General features: G+C 30.8%; 1 protein-coding gene across 1 annotated transcript in view; it reads left to right on the forward strand.

The window, feature by feature from the left end:
• The window catches only part of LOC129961839 (uncharacterized), a 115,062-nt gene that overhangs the window by 65,267 nt on the left and 22,514 nt on the right, over positions 1–27,281 (forward strand). The window contains exon 2 of the mRNA XM_056075422.1: positions 11,955–12,160. Within this exon, the coding sequence (XP_055931397.1) occupies positions 11,955–12,160 (206 nt within the window). The remainder of the gene's footprint in view (positions 1–11,954; positions 12,161–27,281) is intronic.

The raw sequence follows: 27,281 nt of genomic DNA on the forward strand, positions 1-27,281 counted from the left end.
TTTAAAGAAAAGTTCGTACTTAAACGATTTCTGCAAACTGTTGCGAACCAATTAACTATCACAAATTTTGCAGTGTAAGATAACATGCATTTAGAGAATAGGCACATGTCATTTAATAATAAGGGAAACAAAACGCTCATGGGATCTATTTGGCACATTACAAATGATAACTAAAAGTGAGATCAAAACAATGTTCAATACAATGAGAAGTTCACGTCATGCTCTGTTCTTTTAATCAAGTGACTACAACTGCATATAAATGAGCTGCTGAGAGTAGATGTTAAAGGTTGTCTAAGACGGTGAAGTCATTATTTTTTCGTTAGCGGGTCCCAGATAACCCCAAAGTTAGATTGCAGGCGCTATTGAGTTAGCATCACCATTCAACGCCAAAAGGTCACACGTCTTTTTTCCAGATCTCCAGAACTGAAAACTACTAGGGATCAAATGTACTGATTCCAATAAGGTTGCAATACTGTGCTTATAATAAATTACTCAATATTCATTTTTCTGTGTTCTAGTTATATATTTCTTTGCACCTCATTATTCAGATTTAGTATAAGCTAATCTGCTAAACGAAAGAAGGTGACAAAAGACGTCATTTGGACAGTAAAAAAACAATAGTAATCCTAACCTATTTCTTATTATTTGTAACTTATAGCAGAATTAATGAATGTGCTACTATTTGGTGAAAGTCCGAATTTATAACGATTTTATACAACAAGCACACATTTTCGTGTACAACAAACACACATTTTAAAAGAGTAAAGTAAATTATATAAAATGGTACCATTTTTAGCAGGATACGGGAATTTAAAACGAGTTAAAACAAACGAAAGAGTAAATTTCGCTTGAACTAAAACATTGAGAATATTATTGCACCCTTGTTCTAAAGCTGGTAGAATGAACAAATGTTTGGTAAATATGACAGATTACAGGTAGAACGGTATTTGCGATATTCAATATTAAAGATTTTCAACAATTCGCATATTCAATATTAAAGATTTTCAACAATTCGCATTTTCATTTCGACAAGCTGTCGGGTCTTATTGTCCAACTTTAAATCCAGGTATCATGCATAAATTGAGAAATCTTATAGAATTTATCCCTGATCTTTTATAATATGTATGCACCCTCTATAAATCATGTAATCTTTGTTATGCTTTTAAATATGCTTTATGTAAATCATGTAATATGCTTTTAGATCAATAATGTGAAGAAAAGAAAGTATTCTTAGAATAAATATGCTTTTAGAACAATAATGTTGAGAAAAGGAGGTATTTTTAGAATAATAATACTTTCTGAAAAGGAAAGTATTTTTTCCTTTGCAATGCATCTTTAAGTGTAGGAATGTAAGAAGCCTTTTAAATTATAACTTGTTCCCGATTTGTAGCAAATTCATTTTATCCACCATATCATGAAAACGATAAGAGATAGGATAGATTTTCTACAGCGTTTTGTGATCCGCATGAGCTCTTCTACTATCCTCTTTCGTTAGACAGACTAGGTTAACTCATCTTCTTTATGAAAATGTACTCACTATGCAACTGTTCAAAAGAATATTATTTACTTTATATTTTATTTGGTGGTTCATTTTTTTTTTTTCATTTTAGATTTTTTTTTTCTAAAAGTATTATCCTCGAAATTTTGCACCATTTTTATGTCTTTCAGCATGGAAATGAGGAAAAAAATAAAAGAATAATACTAATAAAATTTGTCGTATGTCGTGATACGTCGAGTTGCAATTCCTTGACTTTTCATATTATTATTCCCCTTCGACTTCGATCACCTGCCATTTTGCAATCTGGTATAGACTTTAAATTCATAAAATAGACTAGTCATTCTTTTTCATTACTAAGCTGGAAACAAAGTCAAAACTAAACAAATCGCATATTTAATAGGAGAAGCTATCGATCTTACTAAGCAATTATAATTCACATTTGATGGCAATGATATTAATAAGCCTTTGGACTCACAAATATATAAAAAAATGTACAGACATACATGAGGAAATCGCTCCTTTAGGAATCAATACTTCAGACCCAGATAGTCTAGAATAGTAAAAGACTTAATAGTTAGAAAGGATAAGCAGAATAGTAAAGGATTTGACAAAAACTAAGTTGGATCTTGGTGCATTAAAAAAGGAAAGGTATTTTCTGCACAATAAAATTTGATAAAAGACATAATTTCTTAGCCCGAAAAATGACTTTTTGTAATTATATTTGTCTATAGATAAGGTAAGTTCAAAAAAACTTTGAGCTTGTCGAAATGAAATTTAGTACGTGGATTGTACACTAAATTTTTGGATTTCTATCAAATTTTAGGCAAATCCAACCAATGGAATAATGTCTACTTTCATCTGATCCCGAGTACAGTGGGATATGATTACTACTGAACGTAAGGAATAAAATTTATTACACAGCATTATCATCTCAAAAGTATTCTTTATTAAATTTTGAACCAAATCTGACAATGGGTCGACAATTTGTTGATGTATATATTCGTGAATGTGCAAATGTGTCAACTAGAAAACGCAACGACATTGATAGTTGAAATTTGGTCAAAATTGTTGTATTTGAATTTGTATCAAAATTTTTTCAGGTAGCGAAAAGAGGTCGAAAAAATGAGCACTCGGTTTTCTTCAACTTGCTACGAAACCTGAAACGCTTACATGCTGAATTCTAAGGAAGATACTCTGCTTATGTTGTACCGTCCTCGTTCTTTCTTTTTAATTTGTTGGTTACATTGTAATAATATTTGGTCTTTTTCAACACCGATGTGAAATAAATTGGTAAAATCGTTCACATCTGTGAAGCTAAAGCACTAAAGCAATATTAAAAAATGTTAACAGTTTGAATTATTTTTTTTCTGAATTATGTAGATAGGAATTTGTGGTACATGTACCCCTAATCGTACACTGTATTATATCTGATAGTACAATTTCCACTCAAAAATGTTAATGAATAAAAATACAGGATCCATTTAAACAATTTGTTGCCTTTTATAAATTTAAAAATGTTTTTTATTATGCATGCTTTATTTAGGATATAGTGATTTCTAATTGGAAAAATGCATTTAAGATCGACCATACATTCTGATTCTTATATATTTAGTATAAAATTTTGAAAATTCGAGATCCTGATAATCCTTTTCTTGAAATCAAAAAAATTTTGGACTCGAATTTCAAGATTCAAATTAAAATGTTCGGAGTGAAATAACTCTTTCCAAGTTTCTCAGTTTGGCATTTCATTTATTTATTTTCCATTTACGATGAGACCGTGTTTCCAGAATGCTACTTTTTATAATTTTTAAGTATTGAAGTGCTATTAACCATAGATACTTGAATTTTTTATTGTTTGTTTAAAAGAAAGAATTTGACAAATATATTTAAGTATTACGCCATTTCTCCAGCTTTCTCATTTTGGGTTGTTCCTGACTACTACTGCTTACTTATTTACGAAACCTAAAACGCTTGCGAAAATTTTGCGCCGAATAATCTGCATCGATTGCGAGCTTCCTCCATGGACAGGTCTCCAATTCCTAGTGTAATAAAAATCTGAGCTCTGACGTTCACAGCATTGTCCAAGGTTTAAATTTTTAATCGCGGGTGGAATAACACCGTTATAGGAGTATAACTAAAATTTTCATGGAGATGGCTCCTTCTTGTTATACTTTGATATATATTTTCCATTGATATATATAAAACATATTACCACTTCGTTATTAAATAATTTTATTCAGTACAACTGTTTCATAACTTCTATTTCTTCTAAATTCGTATACTTTTTATACATATGTCTTAGAGCTGTAATTGTAGATCAAAACTATAAATTTTCATAAAAATATTCATCAAATGTCACAGAGATGAACAGTTCCTTTTATGTAAGGAATATGCATTTTTCTTCATTATGCTGTGAAGTTACATAGTAAAAAAAACATTTATACATAGGTAATATTAAATAAAGAATAATTATCTTCATTGAAGAAAAATATTAAGGTACATATAAATTTTTTTACGTAAACATATTTACATATATACAAAAAAAATTATTCACTTTCAGATATTGTATTTATTTGCACACATTTATTATTCAAATTAGAGAGTATTAGGCATATTTACTTTCTGAATAGTTATCTTGTTTATAATTACGTAGGCTGTCTAAAATGTTTACATTCATACAAAGAAAAAGGATATTTTTACACCAAAATCTTCTACAAAGACGATGATTATACATTTATTTTTTCTATTGTTTTAACCCCTCCAAAATATATGTGAAATCTTTTTCTCCTAAACAGTTATTAACGTAGTTCACAACTACTTCATTCAACTAAAATATTTGTCCTCTAAGTGCTTAGTTTAGCTTAGAGAGCAAAAAAATAAGATTGGAGCCATGACTGGCAAAGAGTGTCATTCGTCCCCTCATTCGTCGAACTTCGCCATTGTAACCTCTGAGATATGAGGCTGAGAGAAATACACTTTTTCTTTCGTTTTCAAAATGCGGCCATTTGTCAACAATTTCTCGTGTCAGCTTATCAAGTAACATTACATAATATGCTCAGGTAATGAATTGTCACTTTTTAGGAAAATATATTAAGACGATTCCACAACCATGCCATAAAACTGTCGTCATTATTTTTTCAAATGAAGAACATATTTTGCTTATTTTACTGGCAATTCTCCCCTTGTTGTCCAATGTTTTGACTGCGTTTTTATACCTGGGCTATAATGACGAATCCAGATTTCATCTACAGTGATTGATTGGTGAAAACATATTGATTCGTTGCGCTTGAATTGCGCCAAATGCCCATTCGGAAAACGTGAGCAAACATGGCACCCAACGAATAGCCAGCTTACGCATACTTAAATAGCGGTTCAATATACAGAAAACACGTTCTTTAGTTAGTTCATAACTTCTGAAATCTCTTTAAATTCGACACGATGGTTGTCCAGCACCATTTGGCGAATTTTGGCAATGTTTCGTCAGTGGTCGCAGTTTTTCGCCATCCTGAACGTTCATTCTCGCCCAAAGTGGTACTGCCATATTTAAATTCAGCTTCCCACAATTTCACAATGGTCAATGATGGTTCAGAGTCCCTGTGCACAGCGTTTAACTTCTCTTTAATCTGTACAGGCATATTACCTGTCAAAAATAAGTATGCCAGTATCATGGCCTAGGATCCTGGTCTTTCCCGTGATATGGACGTCCCGGCTTCGATTCCCGGTTCGAGTATAGTTGTTCTTCCCCGTGTGTTCTATCTGTCAGGTGTGTGATAGCGCCCTCTCCCCCTGTAAAAAACGGGGTTGTGCAAGCGACTGTGTGAGTGTCATCATTTGACACCATAGTTAGGATAATAAAAATTCTATTTTTCAAACTAAACTGAGTAGAATACAAAAATATGCAGCAGAAGAATTCAAACATTATCGGTTTTTAAAACTCTATATATTTTAATTAACTCATAAAAATCTATTTACATATTTCAAAAAGAATTTGTGTTTAAATTAGCTTACGGCTGTTATGTTATAGGTCACTTTATGTTGCAGTATCAAAGCTAACATAGAAATTTTTAGGTCTTTCCGTAAAGTTTTAAATTTTATCAGTTTTCTATGTAATAAAACGTTAATTATTTGAACCGGTTCTGTTTTGTCCTAAGTGAATATCTATGCAGAAAATAAAACTAAAAAATGTTTTTTATTCCTCTGCATTTAGATGTGTCAAGAATTTGAAGCAAAGATTATTTGAAAAGATTATTCTTTACCATTTGGAAACTCACGTGTATAAGGATACCTGCAGAATGTAAATAAAAAGTAAACTCTATTTCCAGTCTCGTCTCATGAACGTTTTCCCAAATAAATTATACTTAATTTGATGATCTTCAATTTCTTGCAGATGTACCTCGTCAAAACCATTTTCATTTGCTAAAAATTCATGTCTTATATTTCATTAGAAAAAAGTTATTATAAATTTATTTCGGCCTTTTCTTTCTTTCTCTGGAGTAATGAGCTTTCTAAAAATAATTAATTTGGTCTAAAATTCCATTAACTGATATTTATCAGAATACAGAATAAGCACAGTTAAAATCATCAACAGAATTTTAAAAATTGAATTTCTTTTATTAATTTTGGTGATAAATTAATACACAAAAGAGAATGAGGGTGTGGTGACTGCTGGTGTGAAAAGCAGGCGAATTACTTTTATGTTTGCAAAACGATGCTTCGGAATGAGAATCTATCTATTAAAGTTTTGTTTACTTTCTTATAATTGAAACTTAAAGAGAGAGAATATTGAGATCATCAAAAAATTCGAACTCTAGATTTTGATGAATCTCTTTACTTTTCACTGAAACTGCAACTTTTTTTTCAAATTTTGATTGAAATTTGTCTGTAGAAACTCACTTTATCTTTTAAGTGTATATCAGTAAGATAATTCAAAGATGCTATTAGCTAAGCAAATGCAATTTCGTCGCATGATTTTCATCACTAGAATTTATAGATTTGTATCAAATTTTTTGACTAAACATTTCATGAGATTAACAATCTGTCGGTCAATATAATCATGTTAATGTGGAAATAACTTAAAATCACGATAATGTTAAATGAAGGAATTTTAGCATAAGAGTTAAATTATTGGAGGTCTTTATTTAATATTGTATTAAATCATCCGAAGGTGAATCTTCCTGTCTAATAAGTGAAAATAGAGACCTATTCTTGCCTCCAAAGCTCTCAACATCAAGTCTCATACCAAAAAAAGACTAAGGGAAAAAACAAGCACCGCAGTCTCCTGTCACACATTTCAATCAATCAGAGATTGTCTTCATTTCCATTTCTCCAATTATTCTCCATCTGATTTTTTTTACTGCATCCTGATCTACTATATCATAAAAAATAAGTGAATACAGATTATATGTATATTTTTACACATTTTATCTCTCAGCATTATATTTCTAAGTTTATTACTACAAATTATATTTCTAAGTTTATTACTACAAATTATATTTCTAAGTTTATTACTACAAATTATATTTCTAAGTTGAAAAATTATGTAAACGGTCTCATCTCAATATAATTTCTTATACAATTGTAAATTCTGTAAATAATTATTTTTGTTTCGTTTCCCTACTGTAAATATTTTGTTAATTAAATAAAATTCCCGTAACATGCCCACCAAACCGTTCAGTGACCAGAATGGTCACGGATACGGGGCATGAGACGGCGTTCTGTTCTGTCTTATGATGTATACATGTTGTGTCATAATTTGCTAAATGAAATATATTTTGTGGCCTTTTCATCAAACTAATAGATCTATAGTTAATTTTGGAATTAATTTGTCAGAGTAAAAAGATCCAAAAATACTAATTCTGTTCTTTCCATTCACTTAAGAAGTTCGACTTTGTGGTATAAATAAACAAAAATGTTGATGATGGTACACTGTTATAGGACTAAAATATATGAAAGACTCATTATTACGATTTGAAGAAGCTAATGTAAATATTTTTTTGTATTTAAATTAACACTGATAATTTATGATAGCAATTATTTATTTCCTTTTAAAGTTATAAATATTTAACAAGCATATTTTGAATCTATTCAGTATCATTTAATCTAAATGAAAATATACTTTTAATATATCTACAATTTATTAATATATATACATATGCAATATTTAGAAAATATACTTCAGAAGAAAATAATGTCCTATAAATTTTAATTGCATTTGAATTTATTTAGGATGATAAGTGACAACTAAAGCATTCAATGTATTGAGCACATTTCCAAGGTTCATTATGTTGCACTTAGCAATCAGCCTTCCAGATGCTTATCAAATAAAATCAATGACACTCCAACAAGGAACTACAAGTTTGCATGTAACAGCATTAAAAAAAAGAATTCTTGGAAAGTTAAGTAACGGATCGCAAGAATTGCCTTTTTGGCCTGCAAATTTGACGTCCACCTCTTCTTGGATAAAAGGGCATTTTACTTCTTGTCGAATCTCACTGCAATTATATGGGAATGGAAACACCTGTTCCGAAAGTTAGCAGCGTGCTTTCACAATTATGCCTCTTTATACGCCCATCTCTTAGTTTGGAGAGTTATTGGAAACGCTTCTTACACGGAATGAATTTTTTATCAGACAAAGAATAGTTTTGACACTTTTGAAAGCGCCGCCTTTTGAATATTAATTCGTTGGTGGAAAGTGGTCTATGGTCACGTGATCACTACTGAGCCTGTCAGAAATTTCACAAAGATCGATGGCCCTTGCTTTCCAACTTGAAGTGGTAGCTCATTGTTTTTATTTTTGGGGGCCTCTACTGAATAATATTTCTTCCCATTTTGCTCTCAGATGTCTCATTTGACACCCAGGAGAAGATTAAATGCAGATTGCTCAAAAACTCTTCAACATTCAGTAATTTCTCAAAGGAGCCTCTATTATAATTTTTTTTATTCTATTTCTTTTTTGTTTCCTTTTAAATTAAAAAAAAATGTGGGATGATTTATTTCTCTATGGCGAGTGATAATACGCCAATAATGGTTCTCTAAAGTGTTTATAATGCTTTTTAATTAATAGAGTTTAAACATGCAACTTTGGGACGATATTTTTTTAATAAAATTTAGATGAAGAAAAGTTACAACTTCGTGACTTATAATTGTTAGCAAATTTATGTCAGATTAAAATTATGTTATTAAGTACTTGCTATTCACAAGAATTTTAAAAAAAATTATATTAGCAGTGCTTAGCTTTTGAGCTTGAAATTTTGTATTTTAACTCATTTCTTTTTTAAAACCTGTTGAAAATTAACGGCACCTTACATTTTGAGCAACAGAATCCAGCAGCAACGTAAGAAATCGCTTTCATAAAAAATAAATTTATTTTAATGTTTAAATTATTATAGACATAACGTTATTAACATCGCATAATGGCTTGGCTATGAATTAAATTTACAATTATAAATATTATGAAAAACAATTTTTTTATTCAGGACAAAATCAACGAATAGCATAAGCGCTCTTATTAAAAAGAAAATTAATTTGTGTAATCGATTAGATGCCTGCTGTTTTATTAAAAATAATTAACTCTCTTAACTACTGAATTTATATGCTTGCTTTTTTTTTACTTTTTATTATTAAAAAGATTGAGACTGTTTAATATCGAACTATATTTTGTACAGTCACCTTATTCGTATCGCATGAAAGAATCAAGGCCAAAGTATATAAAGAGAAAGTTCCATTTATAATTTAGAATTACTAATTACTGCGCCTTACTTAAATATGAATGTACGACCTTTCCTATACGAAATTATCTTTTTACCAGATAAAGAATAGTTTTGAATAGTTTTTACTTTTGAGAGAAATAGCTCTAAGATAAAGAATAGTTTTTACTTTTGAGAGAAATAGCTCTAAAAATCTTTCTAAAAAGTAAAATTTAAAAAAAAATATATTTAATTAATTAATTATTAGATAAATTATTAATTAAAATTACTTAATATATTAATTAAATTTTAAAAAAGTAAATTAAATGTTATATAAAGTTTAATAAAAATAATGTTTTCATTAAACATATTCAAATAACAGTAAAGGAACTTAAATCCTCTTATTACTTAAATCATGTTTTTGTGCCCCAAATGTTTCTTTCATATTTTCAAGATATAACATAAAATGCTTTTAATCAATATTTAAAAATAGGATATCTACTTTCTAGATTTATCCATTTTGCTTTTTCATTTGAATATGAAGCCATTTAAGCGAAATCATCTCCTCATGGCTCTTGACTATTATCTGAATGACAGGTCTCAGATATAACATGTGCATTGAGCTATATTGCACTAGCCCATGCATTTGACCGAAATACCTTCAGGATTATGATACGGCCATAGCATAGCTGTATAGGCCATAGCATAGAAGTATCCTTCACAAATGCTAGAACATGCTAACTTATCCCGAGATTATTCATCCATATTTCAGGGTACCAGCAGTTACCTCTCCTTTCTGAAGAGAATCGTTAAGAAGATAACAAAAATTAGACAATCTTCCAAGATTTTCTTAAGAATCTCCTCGTTAAGATTTCTTTAAATCTGAAATAAATAGTTTCTACGTTATGTTTGCATGCCTGCCTCGCTGTCCGTCTGTATGCCAAAGGGATTCATATGTTTCAATAATGGTACGAATTATACAGATTTAATCTAATGTACAATAATTTTGCCGACATTGCATATCTGTATCGAATTTCGGAAGAATATATCAAGGTAAAGACTAACTGCCCTTGTGCATATGAACTAAGTAATCTGAAAACACTAAAAAAAATAATAATAAAATTTGACATTCAGTACTTTTATCAAAACTGTGACATTAGTAAGGTTTTATGAAGCAAAAGTAACCTTACTTCATAATCAATCTTATCATTGAAAATGAATCTTATCAAATGAATTATCTTAATCATATATGATCAAGATACTTCAAGCAATAAATTTATGCATAGATTGTATTATATTTTAGACAAATCTGTAAATATGTTTACTCTTGTTCCCAAATGCGTATCCAATTCTTTCCAATATTTTACAGGCAAATCTAAGAATGTAACATGACATGGAAATACAGAGTGCGCCATAAATACATGTAAACTTCAAAAAAATCATAATAAAAAAGTAATGTTCGAAGAAAATTACGGTTTGCGGGAATTCCCTCAGAGAGCCTTTGGATTTTTTCCATAATGATTCAAAAATGACTGACCCATTGTCTCTCATATATCAAACTGAAATGGTTTATACAAATCAGGAAAAGACAGAACAGTAACTTTTAAAACAAAAGATGTTCAATATGACCACCATCATAAGGTATTAAGCAAGTGAGGCGTGTAACCACCTATTGCAGTGTAGGACGCCGGCATGCTGTAGACGACACGTTTAATGGCATTTTCTATCTCCACCTAAGTGGTTGGAGAGTCTCTGTTGACACGAGACTTTAGGTATAGAGGTATGGTAAGCATAATAGAGTCGTGAGGGATACTTATACATTCGGATTATCACTCAGTCCTCAATTAATGTGTCGATCAGGAACGTTTTGACAGTACGAGAAAACGTGACGCGAAGTACCCTCCTGCAGGAAGGTGATGGCAGGTAAGGACGATCCAATATGGAATCGCAAAAGCGTAAGATATATCGTTCTGCAGTGACGGAACAGGTTTTCTGTAGAACATATAGGACAACGTTTTTCAAAACAGAAAGGGCTCAAAATGAAAAACTCGTTGAAAATACATCAGACAGCCACATTCGGGGAATGTAGTGGTTTGGTCGTGTACTCACGAGGGTTTGATATCGCCCAGATACAACTTGCGTATTGACGTCACCAATCAATGAAAAGTGGACCTCAGCAATCCATACATCTCAACATCCACATGATGCTTAACGTTCCATTTAAACAAGCGCCAATTTTGCAAAGGTTTGTCTTACATTGGAATCTGCTAGAAATAACTGGTAAAGTGCCTTTATATAGTATGGATGCATTTTCAAGAATCTGTGCAGAATGCGTCAAACTGACGTTACTCATTACTAATTACTCTCTCCACTTCACATGCACTGCTGCCAAATTTCCCATGATACTTTGTACAACAGGGTTGCGGTCCGCACTGACGGATAGTCTGAAACTTTGTGGATGATCCTCCAAACTCCCCAATTCCTCAAAACGCAGTACTAAATTCAGTATTTTTTTTCAATGGAATAGAACATTTATTCTCCATGATTCCCACATTTAGTGCAGATTCACAGATTCACGGTTCTTATAAAAAAGTTTAACTATCAATATTCATTTCGGTAAGCGATAGTATGCTTCTGGAATCAAATAATGTATCCATTTCAAATTTTGGGTTTTATAACTATCCTGACATGCACAAATCGTCTCACTTTGACTTCATTTGATCATATGTCATATCATTACATAAACTCATCTCAATCATTTTTTTTTTCAGATACCCTATCTCTTAAACTCAGAGATTTCAATGTACCAGCAGTTGTCATGAGAGGTGATCCGGTTAGGCTCAACTGCTCTTATGATCTAGAAAGAGAGGTATTATATTCCATCAAATGGCACAAGAATAACGTAGAATTTTACAGATACTTACCTGCCGACAATCCACCGGAACAGAAATATGAACTTCCTGGAATATTCTTAGATGTAAGTACAAAACATTCAAAACTATCTATTAGTTTCCAAATTAAAAGAAAAAAAATTATTTAAAATCCGTTCATTAAATTATCTACGAAACTTTTGTTGTTATTCAAATAATTTAGAAAGAGCATTACTGAAGTTTTTTTAAGCTTTTGAATACAACATTGTAAAATTATAAAATAATCTTAAAAATATTATGACAAATTAAATGATATGAAATAAAAGATTATCAACAATTCAAATTTAATATAAATAAAATGTTTTTATTTTTCTGAAATTTGTGTTGCTTTTTTAAAATAAACAATTTTTCTGTTCAACTAAGGAAGTAATTATAATATTTGAACCTAACATATAAAAAATTGTGATAGAAATCTCTTTAACCAACTTTTAAGATATGTCAGACATATTAAAATACTATTTTTACGATGTAGACAGGATTAGAAATGCGAAGAAGGCTTAAGTTAATTATATGAAAGAAAATGCTAATCCAGATAAAATGCAGGACAGTCTGAAATAATATTATTAATTACAGAGAAAGAAAGAATATATTTATAATGTCCTTGAAAATTTAGTTTAAATAATCCAAAGGTTTGTTTGTTTTTTTTCGTCAAATTGTATTTTTTTACTGGAAAAAAATACGCAACGACAATTTTAATGGCTTAAGTTGCTGAGTTGGTTATACAAAACTGATATCTAAGTTTGTACCCGGAGATATAGGATAAAAGGAAAGGGAACGAAAGTTTTAACATCTGTATTTCATGATTAAACAAAATAAAACTATTATTCTTGGAAAAAAAGTGTATTAATAAGTCGTTGATATTATAAATACTTATGAATGAGCTATGACAACGTCATGTGTATGATAAACAAAATGATAATTTAATTAGATAGAAGATAACTTTAAATTTGGAAAATTATTTTTCATTTTTTTCAATTTATTTTAACGAACTTTTCGAAATTCCTCTTAATTACGTGTTATATTAAGGGAATTAAATGGCAAGATTTTCAGTTAATTTTATCACTACTTGCATTATTATTATTTTTTAAATCGACATTGTCAAAACAAACTGAATTGTCGAAAAATCCTTATATGTGTTCTTTTATCAGTCTAAGTCCAACGAAAGAGGGGGGGGGGATCTTCTACACTTGTTTTAAAAATTCAGATTGTATCATAATGATCGATTTTCAAAAAAAAAAAAAAAAGTGAGGAAAATGGAAATTTGAAATTAACATTCAATTTCAATTCTCAGACTTGAATTATTTTTCCCGCTGATCTTACTAATCTTAATTTTCGATGTTTTTTTGAGAATCAACAAAGTAAGATTTATATTTTTATTTTTCTAAAATTTAAATTTTATCACTGTTTTTTGAAAGATTACCGCAATGGTAGCATCTGAAATCGTACTGCAATATTTTTAGAAGAGGATTTTATTAGATGGGAGGGGGGAATCCTTGAAGATTCTGCTTGCTAAAATGTATTTATATTCATTTTTCGATTATCTTGTTTATTTCGCAAAAATCTTAGTTTTCAAAAAAAAAAAAAATAATCCAGATATTTATATGAAAATTTTAACAGTTATTTTATTCATATAAAATCTACCTAAGGGAAATTTTAAAATTTTTTCATTCAAGTTTTTAAAAAAGCTTTCATTTTTTTCAAAAATTTTCCTATTTTAAATTTATTCTTGGCCTACTTAAGTGACATTGCATTTCATGGTTGTGACTTAAGTAAGCCAAGAATAAATTTGACTTGTAAGCTTACTACTATTGCAACTAAAGTGCTCAATTACCATGAATTTGTATTCCATTAAATATCTCTCTTAATCACTCTTAATTTATTACCCTTACAAACTCTTATTTAGGTTTCTGACCTTACGTTATACCATAAAAGATATATATATATAGTGTACTTGTATATCCATCCATATATCTAAGTATATAAATTAGTATTTTCTTTATAATGAAAGCTCCAAAGTAAGAAATATACATATTATTATTGTAGCAAACCTATGCCCAGAATCCAAAATGATATTGAGAAAACAAACTTGTATATAACGCAAATTGCAAACTACACTGAAAAAAGTTCTTGTCTATTTATCATATTAACATCTATGTACAGTCAGTGCATGACAATCCCATTAATGACGAAGCAGGAGTTGAAACTTTCCTATGTTTTATTTTTACACATATATGGACATGGACATTTCTAAACTACCGGACATTTCTAAACTACCTACCCAAGACAACACAAAGACAAGAGAGAGAGAGAGTGCATGGTGCCTCGTCGGCGACTCGAATTCATCTGTTTAAGGAAACATATTTTTCCCTTTTCTCCACCGGAGGGAATTAAAACTTTAACATCCACCCCCGGATGAAGATCTTCATAAAATTGCATACTGTAAATACAATAAAACCAATAAATTCACAATAACACAAATTAAACAATTAGTACGGATACAAATACAATTCTGATTATTAATTTCCATTATATATATTATAAACTAAAACAAATAATAATAACATTAATGCACTTAATTCTCAGAGGGTAAAATAGCTGTATCACGAACATTTCATTTTAGGACATTACCATTTGGTAATTTAATATTGACTACTCTAATTTAGTTGTCACAACAGTGGAAAAGTTCAGCGATTCTTCCTAACAACCACTTTGTTTCAAATAAATTTTCAATTTTTATCAGAACAAGTGTTCCGAGCATTAAATCATTTTTTGCTAAATTTCCATTTATAACGTTGTTGTAGACTGCAACGATAGTCGCGCTTTCATATTTTTCAAACATTTTGAGAGCATTTTGTAATTGTTTGCCATTTTGATAATCTATTTTTATTTATGTCGAATAATAATTGTTCGGCAATTCCATTAATTGGTCTGCCAATTAAAAAATGACCAGGTGACAATGTTTCAAAATCGTCGAATTCTGGAGATAGAGGAGTAAGGTCTAGAATTTAGGACGTCTTTAACTTCAGCCAAAATTGTTACAAATTCTTGAAGAGTTAGTTTTTGATTTTCAAGTTCGTGTTTTAAGTGGAATTTAAAGGATTTTACTCCGGCTTCCCAAATACCTCCAAAATTCGGTGATTTAGAGGTGCAATGAACATCCATTCAATAGATTCTGAAATTAAAAGTTCACTTAAACATTCATCAGGAGAGTTGATAAGATTTTACAGTGTTTTAAGTTCTTTGTTTGCACCGACAAACGTTTGGGAATTGTCAGTAAGAATTTTTGAACATTTATCTCTCCTTCCAAAGAAACGCTTTAAACTTGCGATACAACAGTCATATGTTTGATCTGTTACAAAATCAAGATATATAAATTACCGCATAAGACCGCGCAAGACGCATAAATTACCACATTGTTCAATGTACTTTCTTCTGATTTCTGAATTTTAAAAAGAATGGGCCAGCCAAGTCAATATCAGTAATATTGAATACATGATTAGGAGTTACACGATCAGCTAGTAGATCACCCATTAATTGGGATGTTAAAACAGGTTCGTTTTTCACACAAGTAATACAATTAAATATAATTTTCTTACAATTGTGTTTACCATTGATTGGCGAAAATTTCTGACGTACTTGATACAACAAAGCTTGTTCTCCCAAATGTAAATATTTCTTAAGATAATGCACTGAAATATTGTAAGGTAAAACATGATTTGATGGTAACAGAATAGGATATTTTGAATAAACATTGAATTTTGAATTTTTTAACCTGCCGTCCAATTTGAGAATATAGTTTTTGTCCATAACTACATTTAAAGTTGACAGTTTACTTTTCTTTGAACATTCTTACCTCTTTTCAAATCTCTGATTTCCTCCTTAAACTTACCACGTTGAAACATTAGGATTAATTGGTTTTCTGCCTGAATCCTTCATCAACCGTAATGGGCCCTGCAGTCCTTGACTGAGGGTACCTGCAATTAGCGGAAAATATAAAAATATATGAAATTATACGAATAGGTTTTATATAATCATTTGTGATTTTGAGAAGTTTATCGGGAAAATCATCACAATTAGTTCCGGTTACAGTCATTACTATGTTGTTCGCGGGAACATAGTTTTTCTTAGTTTTCTACCTCAACTTCGTTGAATTCTCTGTTCATTGTGTTGCCAAGGCATAGATCTATATTAGACAACCAGTCTGGACCATGCCACCAAACCTCGTCTTTCCTCTGCAATAATTCCACTGGTCTCGGTTGGTTTCTCCTGGATCTCCCGTACGCGATTTCTCACTAACTCCTTCCACCGTAGGGGGTCTTCTTTTATCCAGTGAAGGCTGATTTGCGAATCCGACCAGAAGAAGATGTGGTCAGATGCAATCCAGGAAAATGCTCGTTTTAAGTATTCTGCTAATCTGGCAGAAACAAGGGCTCCCATGAGTTCGGGTCTGGGCAGACTCAATTTTTTCAATGGAGCTAGGCGACATTTCGCCACTATGAAACTGGGGGTCACCTTCCCGTTGCTCACTTTCCTGAAGTAGGCCACACAACCATAAGTCTTTGGGCTTGCATCGGAGAAAATGTGAATTTCAGCCATTGGAGTCTCTGCATCAAGGAAGTAAGGACGAGGCAAAGAAATCTGAGACATACTTTTTCCTCATCCTGCCATGACAGAAATGTTTCTTGAATGACTTGTGGTAGTGGTTCATCCCATTCCCAGGTGTTCTGCAGTAACAATTTCATTCTGACAGTAAAAGGGGTTATCATCCCCAGTGGATCAAACAGCATCCCACAGATGCTCAAAATCAATCGCTTTGATTGATTACTGTCCTTCATCTTGGAAATTTGGTGAATGTCAATAGTAAATTTGTCGTTGATATTGTCCCAAATGAGTCCAAGAATTTTTAATGGCACACCTAATTCTTTAGATGTTTAACGGCGGTCAACATTAGCTAGTTCCCAAACTTCATTTAGAATTGGGGAGTTCTTAGCCCATCTTCGAAGATTCATGCTGACCTGACTTAAAATGTAGATAATTTCCTTGCTTACAGCTTCGGAAACGCTTGATGTGCTTGCTGCTAGGTCGTCTACGTATAAATAATTCAACATTTTACAAGATTCATCATATTCACTTTCGAACTTTTCTAAATGCAGTTTAATGACTGCGGCAAGTATGAATGGGCTGCATTTCACTCCAAAGGTGACTCTTTTACTTTGGAATGTTTCATTATTGTGAGGGCTGAAACTCAGATTAGGACCATCCCCTTTCTTCCATAAGAATTTCATAAATTGCCTCTCTTCCTCGGCGATCCCCACTTCTAAGAAACCACGATGAATGTCTGCACTAAATGCAATTTTAATTGCACAACATTGCGTAACAAGATTTCAAGCAAATCAGGACTTAAATCCGGTCCCCTCACTAAGCAATTGTTTAACGATAACGGGCCTTTTCCCTTTGATGATGCGTCAAAGTCAATCCTAACTTTTGTACTGTCCTTCCATTCACGCACTACGGCATGATGTGGAAGAAAATAACCTGTTTTAATATTTTGATCTAAATTCTCATCTACTCGTTCTATAATATCTTCTCTTAAGTGTTTCTTAATGATGCCGTCGTATTTAACAAATAATTCCTCGTTTTTATCTAATGTTTTGTTTAAACCGAATAAACGATATTTTGCAACTTCATAATTACTGCTTAATGCCTTATTATCTTCCTTCCATAATAAACGAGTTTCGTATCTTTTGTTTGTATACGTCGTTTTTCGTTCAAACGATTTTAAAGTTTCTTTATATGATGGAGACACTTGAGGAGGATTTATTGACCCATAATGCTATTTGTCATGATCTGACTGCATGTAGAGTTGGGAAGCAATCTCTCTCTTTATATCAAAAATATATCTTTATTCCACACACAACTACATCGCGCACTCTGTCCTTCGAAGCTACTCTGGTTGTATTCCTAAGGCGGGAATACTGAGTCAAGCTGCGCTCAAGGCTATTTAATGAGTAATGGATATGAAACGCACATCACACTTTGGCGCACTTTCTCCGAGAGATTTAGAACGATCGCTATACACTTCTTTATCCGGATTTATCCCAATAGTTTCTAATAACCACAAATCGTTTACACTATCAAAGCTCAATTCTTCACTCTCGACGATCAAATGGTTAGCAGATATCTCCTTACAATCAATTTCCTCCTTCTTTACCAGTAGTAAATATCCGAAAAAACTATCAGCGGCAATCAATCTTTTACCAATCGTTATATTCCTTTCGCCTAAAATCTCTGAAATATAATCCGAACCAATAAAAACACCAATCCTCTCAGAAGTACTAACATTTGCTAACTCAATTCCCTTTTCCAACGCTATGTTTCTAACAAACTGCAATGGAGTATGAATTTTCGCCGAAGTAATTGAGTCAAAAGCAACTGCTTGTATGTCAACAACCGAGTCCGGTGTTGCACATTCCTTAAAATAATTTCCACCATATCGTAAACACGACTTTCAAGTTTCGCTTCCTAAAGTGTGAATAGCTAAAACTTCCCTGCTCACTGTTTTCAATATCAATTCCTATACCACCTCTTTCAAGATGAAGGATTTATTAGCTCCGCAATCCAACATACAGCGTAAGCGCACCCTTCCCCTTCTCCTGTTCACTAAAGCTGAAAATGTAATAACACCGATCCAGGGGCCCTATTTTTCCTTTTATTTGATTCAGTGCTGAAAGATATCATTGTAGAGGCAGAATTATTTTCTTTGGGGATAAAAGTCCCTATTTCGAATGGAGGGGGAATATTCTTAGTTTCGGTTTCGGATTTCGGTCTTTCGCAAATTAAAGAATTATGCGAAAAAGAACCCCAGAGCTTACAATTTTGATACTTACTATTACAGAATTTTCTTATATGATTTTAAAAACATATGAAGCATTTTGCTTTAGCCTTTAACGATTTTTTCCTTTCATTAATACTAAATGAGCAATCATGACTCGTGTGTTTTTCAGAACAAAAGATAGATTTTAAATTACTAAGTCTGTCACCGGAAGAAAGATAAAAGTTTCTTTTTTGAATAAATTTACGATTTAATTCATATTTATGCTGAAATGAGTCAGCATGTGTAATTAAGGTATTTGTATGCGAAGAATATCGATTTTTGTAACCTTCATCAGTTTTGATTCTAAATTAATATTCTTTTGTATTAGAAATTTTTGGATTTGCTAATAATGACGAAACTTCCCTGCATTCTACTTCAATTCTTATGAATTCTATTAAATTAGTAATATCAAACAATTCACTTGCTTTACGTTGACAATTATAATTTAAATTTAATTCTTCTGGTAGCTTTTGTAGTATTATAAGGCACAATAGGTTACTATAAGTACCTGTAGCTACATTTAATGATTGCAACGATCTAATTTGGGTTTCTATTGCATCATACATTTTTCTTAAGCCCGCTATATTTGAACAAGTTTTTGCAGGATAAATTAATAAAAGTTTTTTTAATTAGTAAAAGTAATGAGAAGATATAATTATGTCTGTTCCGCCAAATCTATTTTTAATAACTATATCGATGAATCATAATTTTTTTCAGTAAATGAAAATCTCGATACGGCATTTTAGACAATTCCACCAAGATGCATTTTTAGATAAGTAAATTTCTCAATTTTTGTTAATGAATCATTTTTATGAACTGCAACTTCGAAGGAATTCCAAAAGTTTATAAATTGACTGCCTATCGCCCTGAAAGATTTGTATATTTAATTTCGGTAAATTAACACTTTGATTTCTTAAGGGGATAACATTTTCCGTGTTATTTGTAACTGGACTGTTTGTCCTTACTTGTGGAATATCACTCAAATGTTCTATTTGTCTTTCTAGCTTAGATGTTAGTTCGATAGCTTGGTCTTTGTAATCTTCACATAACTCAATTTCGCTTGCAATTTCGCTCTATTTAATTGGATATTATCATCCACGCTAATTAAATCCTTTCATTTTTCCTTGAGCTGAGCTTTTAAATTCACAAGCTCATTAAGTTTAGTTTCTTTTGTATATTTATTAGAAATTTCTTTACTTAAGGTATTTTTTTTATTTTAGTTAAATGAAGATAGTTCGTAATCCTTTTCCTTTTTCTTTTAATCTATTGATATCCGTTTTAAACTAAATCATTCAAAAAACTTTAAACAAATAAAAAATGTGCCCACCTCTGGTTTCAGATCTTCACTGCGCTTCCTCTAAATTGTCGTGCTTTAGAAAAAAATTCAATCACGTCCGGGTCACCACGATGTACAGTCAGTGCATGACAATTCTATTACTGACGAAGCAAGAGTTGAAACTTTCATAGGTTTTATTTTTACGCATATTTGGACAGGGGCATTTCTAAACTATCACAAAAGCACACCACAACACAAACACAAGAGAGAGAGAGTGCATGGCGCCGCGTCGGCGTCTTGAATACATCTGTTTAGAGAAACAGATTTTTACCTATTCTCCACCGGAGGGAATTAAAAATCTAACAATCTATATGCTGAACTTGACAGTATGCCGAATCATAAATTTCAAGTTTTAAATATTCGAGGGAATAAAAATAGTTGATAAGAATAGAATTCTTCCACCTCTCCAAAAATTTACACTATAATCTCTGTGAACCCAAAACCCTTAATTATTGCAGATTTCATCTTACATACATCTAATACATCAGCTGTATGCCATTTAACAACAATTATAAACCAAACGATTCTTATACCTGCAATCTTATTCATTGTTTATTCAAATCATATGAATAATATTCATATAAAATTTTTATAGGATAAAGCTGTTTTTACCTCATATGAAGATCTAAATTTCTCAAATAATATGATAAACAAAAATGTAATATGATAATTTTAGATAATAGCTAGTGCATGAATAAAAATAACTATTTGGCTTATTTGCATTACCGTTGGTAATGTATATTCCAACCTACAATACCATCGAGTTTGTGCAAAGTACACATTTTCGATTTTTTAGTTTTTTTTTTTTTTTTCAAAACGGATTGCAGCAACTAAAAACTAGAGAAAAAGCACCAATAGATATACTATTTTATCCATGCTAATTTGAAAGCAATTATAGCTTTAAAAAAACCTTTGTTTGAAATTTTTGAGGCTTGCTAAAACAAATAATGTACTCTTACATGTGAAGCAAGTGATGATATAGAATATATAGCTAATAGAAATTAGAACTTTCAGTAAATGCATGTCATATTATGTGTAATAAAAATGTTTTTCTTGTTTTAAGTCTCTCGCACACTGAATATACAAAAGAAAGTAATCCAATTTTCAAAAAAATTGGATTTTTAGATTTTTATGAATTTTTAAGCCTTCCTAAGTTTGAAAAAGCATTCTTGGTACTATGCTTATATATATAACGTAGAAATGTTTAGTAAATGATTCAGACGATTCTCATTCAGATGAGATGTTGGTGGCCTAGAGCTTAATATATGTCAACTACGGATGAAGTAGAACTACTGAAAGTTGATGTTGTCTGGACTCAAACTCATTTTATCTACATGTTAAGCAAATTTGTGAAAACAAGACAGACTTAGAGTACGTGAACAAATAAAAACTCGAAATCCAAAATTAAATAAAAACATGTTACATTACATTAGAATTGAAGGTTATATCTTGCATATGCCTTGATTGCTAAAATTATAGAACGCTTCAAATATTGGAGCAAATCCACCAGGTATAGAATATATTCTGTATATATGATTGTCAATTCTATTTTTTGTAAATCGCATTTTACCAAATTTGACAAAAATAAAAGTTACCGGTATTTAGATAGCACTAGCAAGAAAATTTAAATCCTCAAGTAGTAAATTAAAATGAGCTCGGAATTAAAAACCAAAATTGCGTAAGTGTCTTTCTGTTTATAAAAAGACAAGAAGAGATGCCTGAGGCCTGCTCACCAAATGGCACAGCTTCGATTTCAAGACCACGAGACCAAAAGTTCAATACTCATTTCTGCCTAATCGTTGTTGATCCTTTTAATAAATCGTTAATTATTTTTTTCCATTGTATGAAAACGAGACAAGGCTCAGATGCTATCCCCGTCATCTGGCCAAATAATGAAACCTATCCTGAAGAATTTCTGCTTCAAATTCTTAATCTAACAGAAAAGGGTTAACCCCCAATTCCAAGACAATATCTCTTTAAATATGTATGCGTGCGTGCGTGTGTGTGTGTGTGTAATGATATGTGTGTAATGATGAATTCAAGAGAAGCTTTGTAAAATTGCTGAATCGGCTAAATGCCTAACTTTCCCACACTCTGAGTAAAGGAACAAAATACCGCTGACGTGACAAATTCTTTTTTAAAAAGATCCCTGTGTTTTCCTTGCCCCGTCGGAGCGTGTAACGAAAACCGCTGTTTTCAAAGAAGCAAAATCGCATTTTACGCTGAAAGATCCTATATTTAAACATTCTATGCACAAGCCGTTCAAATTTGGTAATTAAAAATAAACTATCAAATTTGAGTTTTTTTTTTTGCATTCTTTAATATAATAGGTAAAAACAATTAATCCATTGAAAACTAAGTAAATTAATTTTTCAAAAAAATATTGATATTGCTATTGTTATAAGCAAATTAGCCGTCTTTTTGTTTTTAATATTTCTTATATTCAGTTGCCCATTTCGCTTTATTCTTTTCAATTTTCATTCATAGAAAATATTCCTGACTTCAAAACTGTAATAAGAAAGAACACATACTTTTTACTGCTTAAATCAATTAATTGAAGAGTCATCACTCATTCGCTTTTATTTTTACAGACACTTTTAGACAATATTACTTTCTTTTAATCGGAATATTTTATCTTTTTCCGCTTATAGCATGAACTCTTTAATTCTTAATCTTTTTCAGGAAAATTTGACTTTCGAGCTTACTTAATTCTGTGCTCTCAGACGTACTAGGACTGATTATTTCGCAAAATCTTAAGTAACTCCTTAAAATCTAATTACTTTTCAGTTTCAATTAGGTAAATAAAGACCATCCAGCCAGTAGGTTATTTACTTATTTACATAGGCCACAAGCTCTGATAAAAGCCTAAATTAGATAAAGCTTTGTCAGCAGTAATGCATTTTAACTAGTATTCTTATTTGAAATACCCTTATGTAATTAAGTAAACTTTGTTAAATGTGACGCTAATCTTACATTTTAAGACTAATTTCTTTATTGTTGTTCCGTTATAAATGGTTGACCGAAAATATACTTTGCGACAATATAGTATGATGATATACTATAATGAAGAATTTTTGAAAATATAATTGCATGAACGAAGTACCAAGAAGTAAGTCCCTTCTTCCATCTTTAAAAATAGTAGATTTTGACGACCAGTTGGTTCACCAGGAAAATGGTTATATTTCATTTCAGTCAGAAATAGTTTTATTCCATGATTCCCTCAAACAGTACGTTATTAAATACAGGTTATTTTAATTGTCTTTCATGTATTCTGTTCATTGAGTACATAGATCTTTACAATGGAATCCATGGCATCATAGCACTATTAAAATTGTGAATATCTGATACATCGGGCTCCTAACAAGCGCTGACTTCTTATTTCAATTCTTTGTTTGTTTTGTAAATTATACAGATATTAAAGAAATCCTTCTTCTCCAGCTTTCATCAATATACAAAAAAAAATCACGCGATTCAATGAACAACGAAAGTGCTTTGAATCTCAAGGTGACAATCTAATATATAGTGGGACATTAAATAATTTTTTTTTTAATTTCCGAAAAAAAAATGATTATTAAATTGACTTTATTGCATTCTTTTGCATGAACATTAAATTGTTATCATTGTGACGATAAGTTTTTGAACTCTAGGATGAAAAATCATTTTGGGTAAATATCGTTTTTGTATTGTGATATTTTCAGAATTTAAGGACGAAGACCATCGACATTTCGATTAGTTTTTAATTAAATAAAATTTTAAATAATTGCGGCATATCCCCACCCTTTATAGTATATATGTGCCGAGTTTGGTAGTTACAGGTCAAATGATTTGAATGGACATCGCTAACATATACAGATACATTCATTTTTATTAATAATAAATGAAAATATAAGATATTGTTTCGTTTATACAGGTAATTCTTGATTGCTATTTCTTGTTATAAACTTTATTTTCCTAAAATCATTTAGATTGCATTTGATTTCTTGGTTTGATTTCGTAATTTAAGCATCGTGTTTATAGTAGATGAACCACGTATATGTGAGTCAAGGTCAGTGATAAGAAAGTTTCTTGTGTTAGACCCAGAGTTTTAATATTATAACCTCTTTATAATATCACAGAGATAAAAAGCGTGGTTTTAAAACAGAAGTCACAATATTTTTATTTTTCAGAGAAAACAATGAGAATTTTTTTTCATGCGAGATGGTTAATTCTTGAAATTAAAATTAAAAAATACGCATTAAGTAGAAAATTGCATTTATCAAGTTGTTCTATTTATAGAAATTGTGAAGAAAGTCGTTGATCTGTATGATTCTTTTTTTTTTCTAAAGTAGTCAAAAATTTACAAATGCCATTATGTTTCAAACATCTATAAAAAATCCTCATGAGAAATTAAAGAAGTGCTGATTCGTTAGTAATCCATACATTTAATCAAATTAAGAGGTCAACAAAGGAGAAAAATTGGAATTCATTCAACTAATTAAAATTAAAAGTACAACTATGAATGCTTATCTTTTGGCGATTGGAAACTCTCGTATCTACTAATCACACTATACAGTTGAAAGGCCTCAAATGTCCATTCGATGGAACTACAGAGGGTGCCCGAGACGCTTGATTATCACTGAGAAATCAATTCCTCTTTCATTAAATGTGATTGATTGAATACACGAGGGCTACTCCTTTGTTCTTCAGAGGCACTCTTTAAGATTTATTGGAAAATAGGGAGAGTTTCTGTGAACACTCAAAGAACACCAGAACATATATTTGCTTAATAACCATCAGCCGAACAGAGCATTCTTTTGAATACTAACTCCTTAAGAACGGTTTCTGAAGAGGTTAGAGCCTTTTTCTCGGTATACCTAGTATTCTGAGGTACCTGAACTCACATGATATTAAGAATGAGAAAGGTAAACATCGTAAATGAGTAAATTACAATATTCGTCTTGTACATAAAAAAAACTCATGTTTTCTTTTCTTTCACGTATATTTAATTATTCCTGAAGAAATAAAATCACCCATTCGTTTTTACAATCTATATTTATATTGCCGTGGTACCAGTTACATTGCCTGGTGATAAGGTCTTGGTTTTAGAATTGCAAAAATTTAAGTTTGACACCCGATTCTATTAAAGAAATATCGTGCTTTCTGACTTGATATTGTAAAATATGACTCCATAATTCACATGCCCTTCCCCTGATGTAGTGCGGAAGTTTGAAAAAGGAATGCCAGCTCATATGTCGTTGTTTATGTTTTTCTTAATCTGAGGACCATCCCCCAATATTCTTAATGTTGTTTTCATATCAGATATTATTATATAACTAACTAATTCTGTGTTTACAAATTCTATGCATTGACTCATTTATCTTCAACAATGCATTCCACAAAATAACAAACATAACTGGTGGTAAAAACTATTCATTTATTGATTTACTGAGTAACAGACAATTAAATTAACGAAACGCAGTCTATATTGTTGTTTCAAAGAAACTAATTGTCTTCATGTCAGTAACTATATTTTACGTTAATTTGCTCATTTTGCTTTATTTGTTTCAATTTTTATACAGTGAAGAACATTCTTGACTTCGAATCTGTAATATAAAAAAGGCCATAAACTTTTTTTTACAACTTAAATCAATTAATCGAAAAGACACCATTGATTCACTTTTGCCTTTTTTAAGACATTCTAATACAATATTACTTTCTTTTAAGCATACTAATTAGTCTTTGCCAAATTGAAAGCATTAATTTCTTCAATGTTCATTCCTTAGAAGAAAATTTGATTTTCAAATTTCGTTAATTCTAAGCTTTCAGACATACTAGGGCTGATTAATTCTCTAAATCTCAAGTAACTCTTTGAAATCTAATTACTTTCAGCTCCAATTAGGTAAATAAAGACCAGCAGTACAGTGCGTTATTTACTTGTTTCTATAAGCCGTAATTTCTGATAAGAGAGTAAATTTGTTAAATCTTTCAATGTCACAATTATGTGAAATAATCTAATAACTGTAATCAAGTACATTTTGTAAAAGGTGATAATAGTGCTATATATCCTTGAAATAATTTTTTATTTTTTTTTATTTTTAGGAATAAAATATATTTTGAGAAAACGTAGCATGACCAAAAAAAGTTAAGTTACTAAAAGTAATATGAAACATTCTATATAAATTGTTTTTAAGTATAAATAGAAAACAAAGAAAATATATTGTCAAAATATATATATTGTATTTTAATGGCATCGGATAATACTGAAAATGTTATTTAATGTTATAAACAAAACTCCTAGTCTTAGTAATCAAATAATTTCGTATTTGATTTTTATGAAATTACATGGATATTACTCAAGATATCATATGTGTAGGGTAATTTAAAATTAAGCGTAAAACTGTTAGATTAACAAAACATGAGAGGTATGTTATAAAGCATCCCTATAAAGAAGAGGATACACGAAATTCAGAAAGGAAAAGCTAATAATCGCGAAAATCCATGCATGATAGCATTCATAGATGGGAATACTATCTATAAACTAAGCATTCCTAATACTACTGATATGTACCAAAGAATCTTTAAATCGCTGTATAATGTGCACTTTTGAACCGAAACCTATCAAAATTCATAGATGGGAATACTATCTATAAACTAAGCATTCCTTATACTACTGATATGTACCAAAGAATCTTTAAATCGCTGTATAGTGTGCACTTTTGAACCGAAACCTATCAAAATTCATAGATGGGAATACTATCTATAAACTAAGCATTCCTTATACTACTGATATGTACCAAAGAATCTTTAAATCGCTGTATAGTGTGCACTTTTGAACCGAAACCTATCAAAATTCATAGATGGGAATACTATCTATAAACTAAGCATTCCTTATACTACTGATATGTACCAAAGAATCTTTAAATCGCTGTATAGTGTGCACTTTTGAACCGAAACCTATCAAAATTCATAGATGGGAATA

Source organism: Argiope bruennichi, chromosome 2 (genome assembly GCF_947563725.1).
Source record: "Argiope bruennichi chromosome 2, qqArgBrue1.1, whole genome shotgun sequence".
Taxonomy (NCBI): Eukaryota; Metazoa; Arthropoda; class Arachnida; order Araneae; family Araneidae; genus Argiope; species Argiope bruennichi.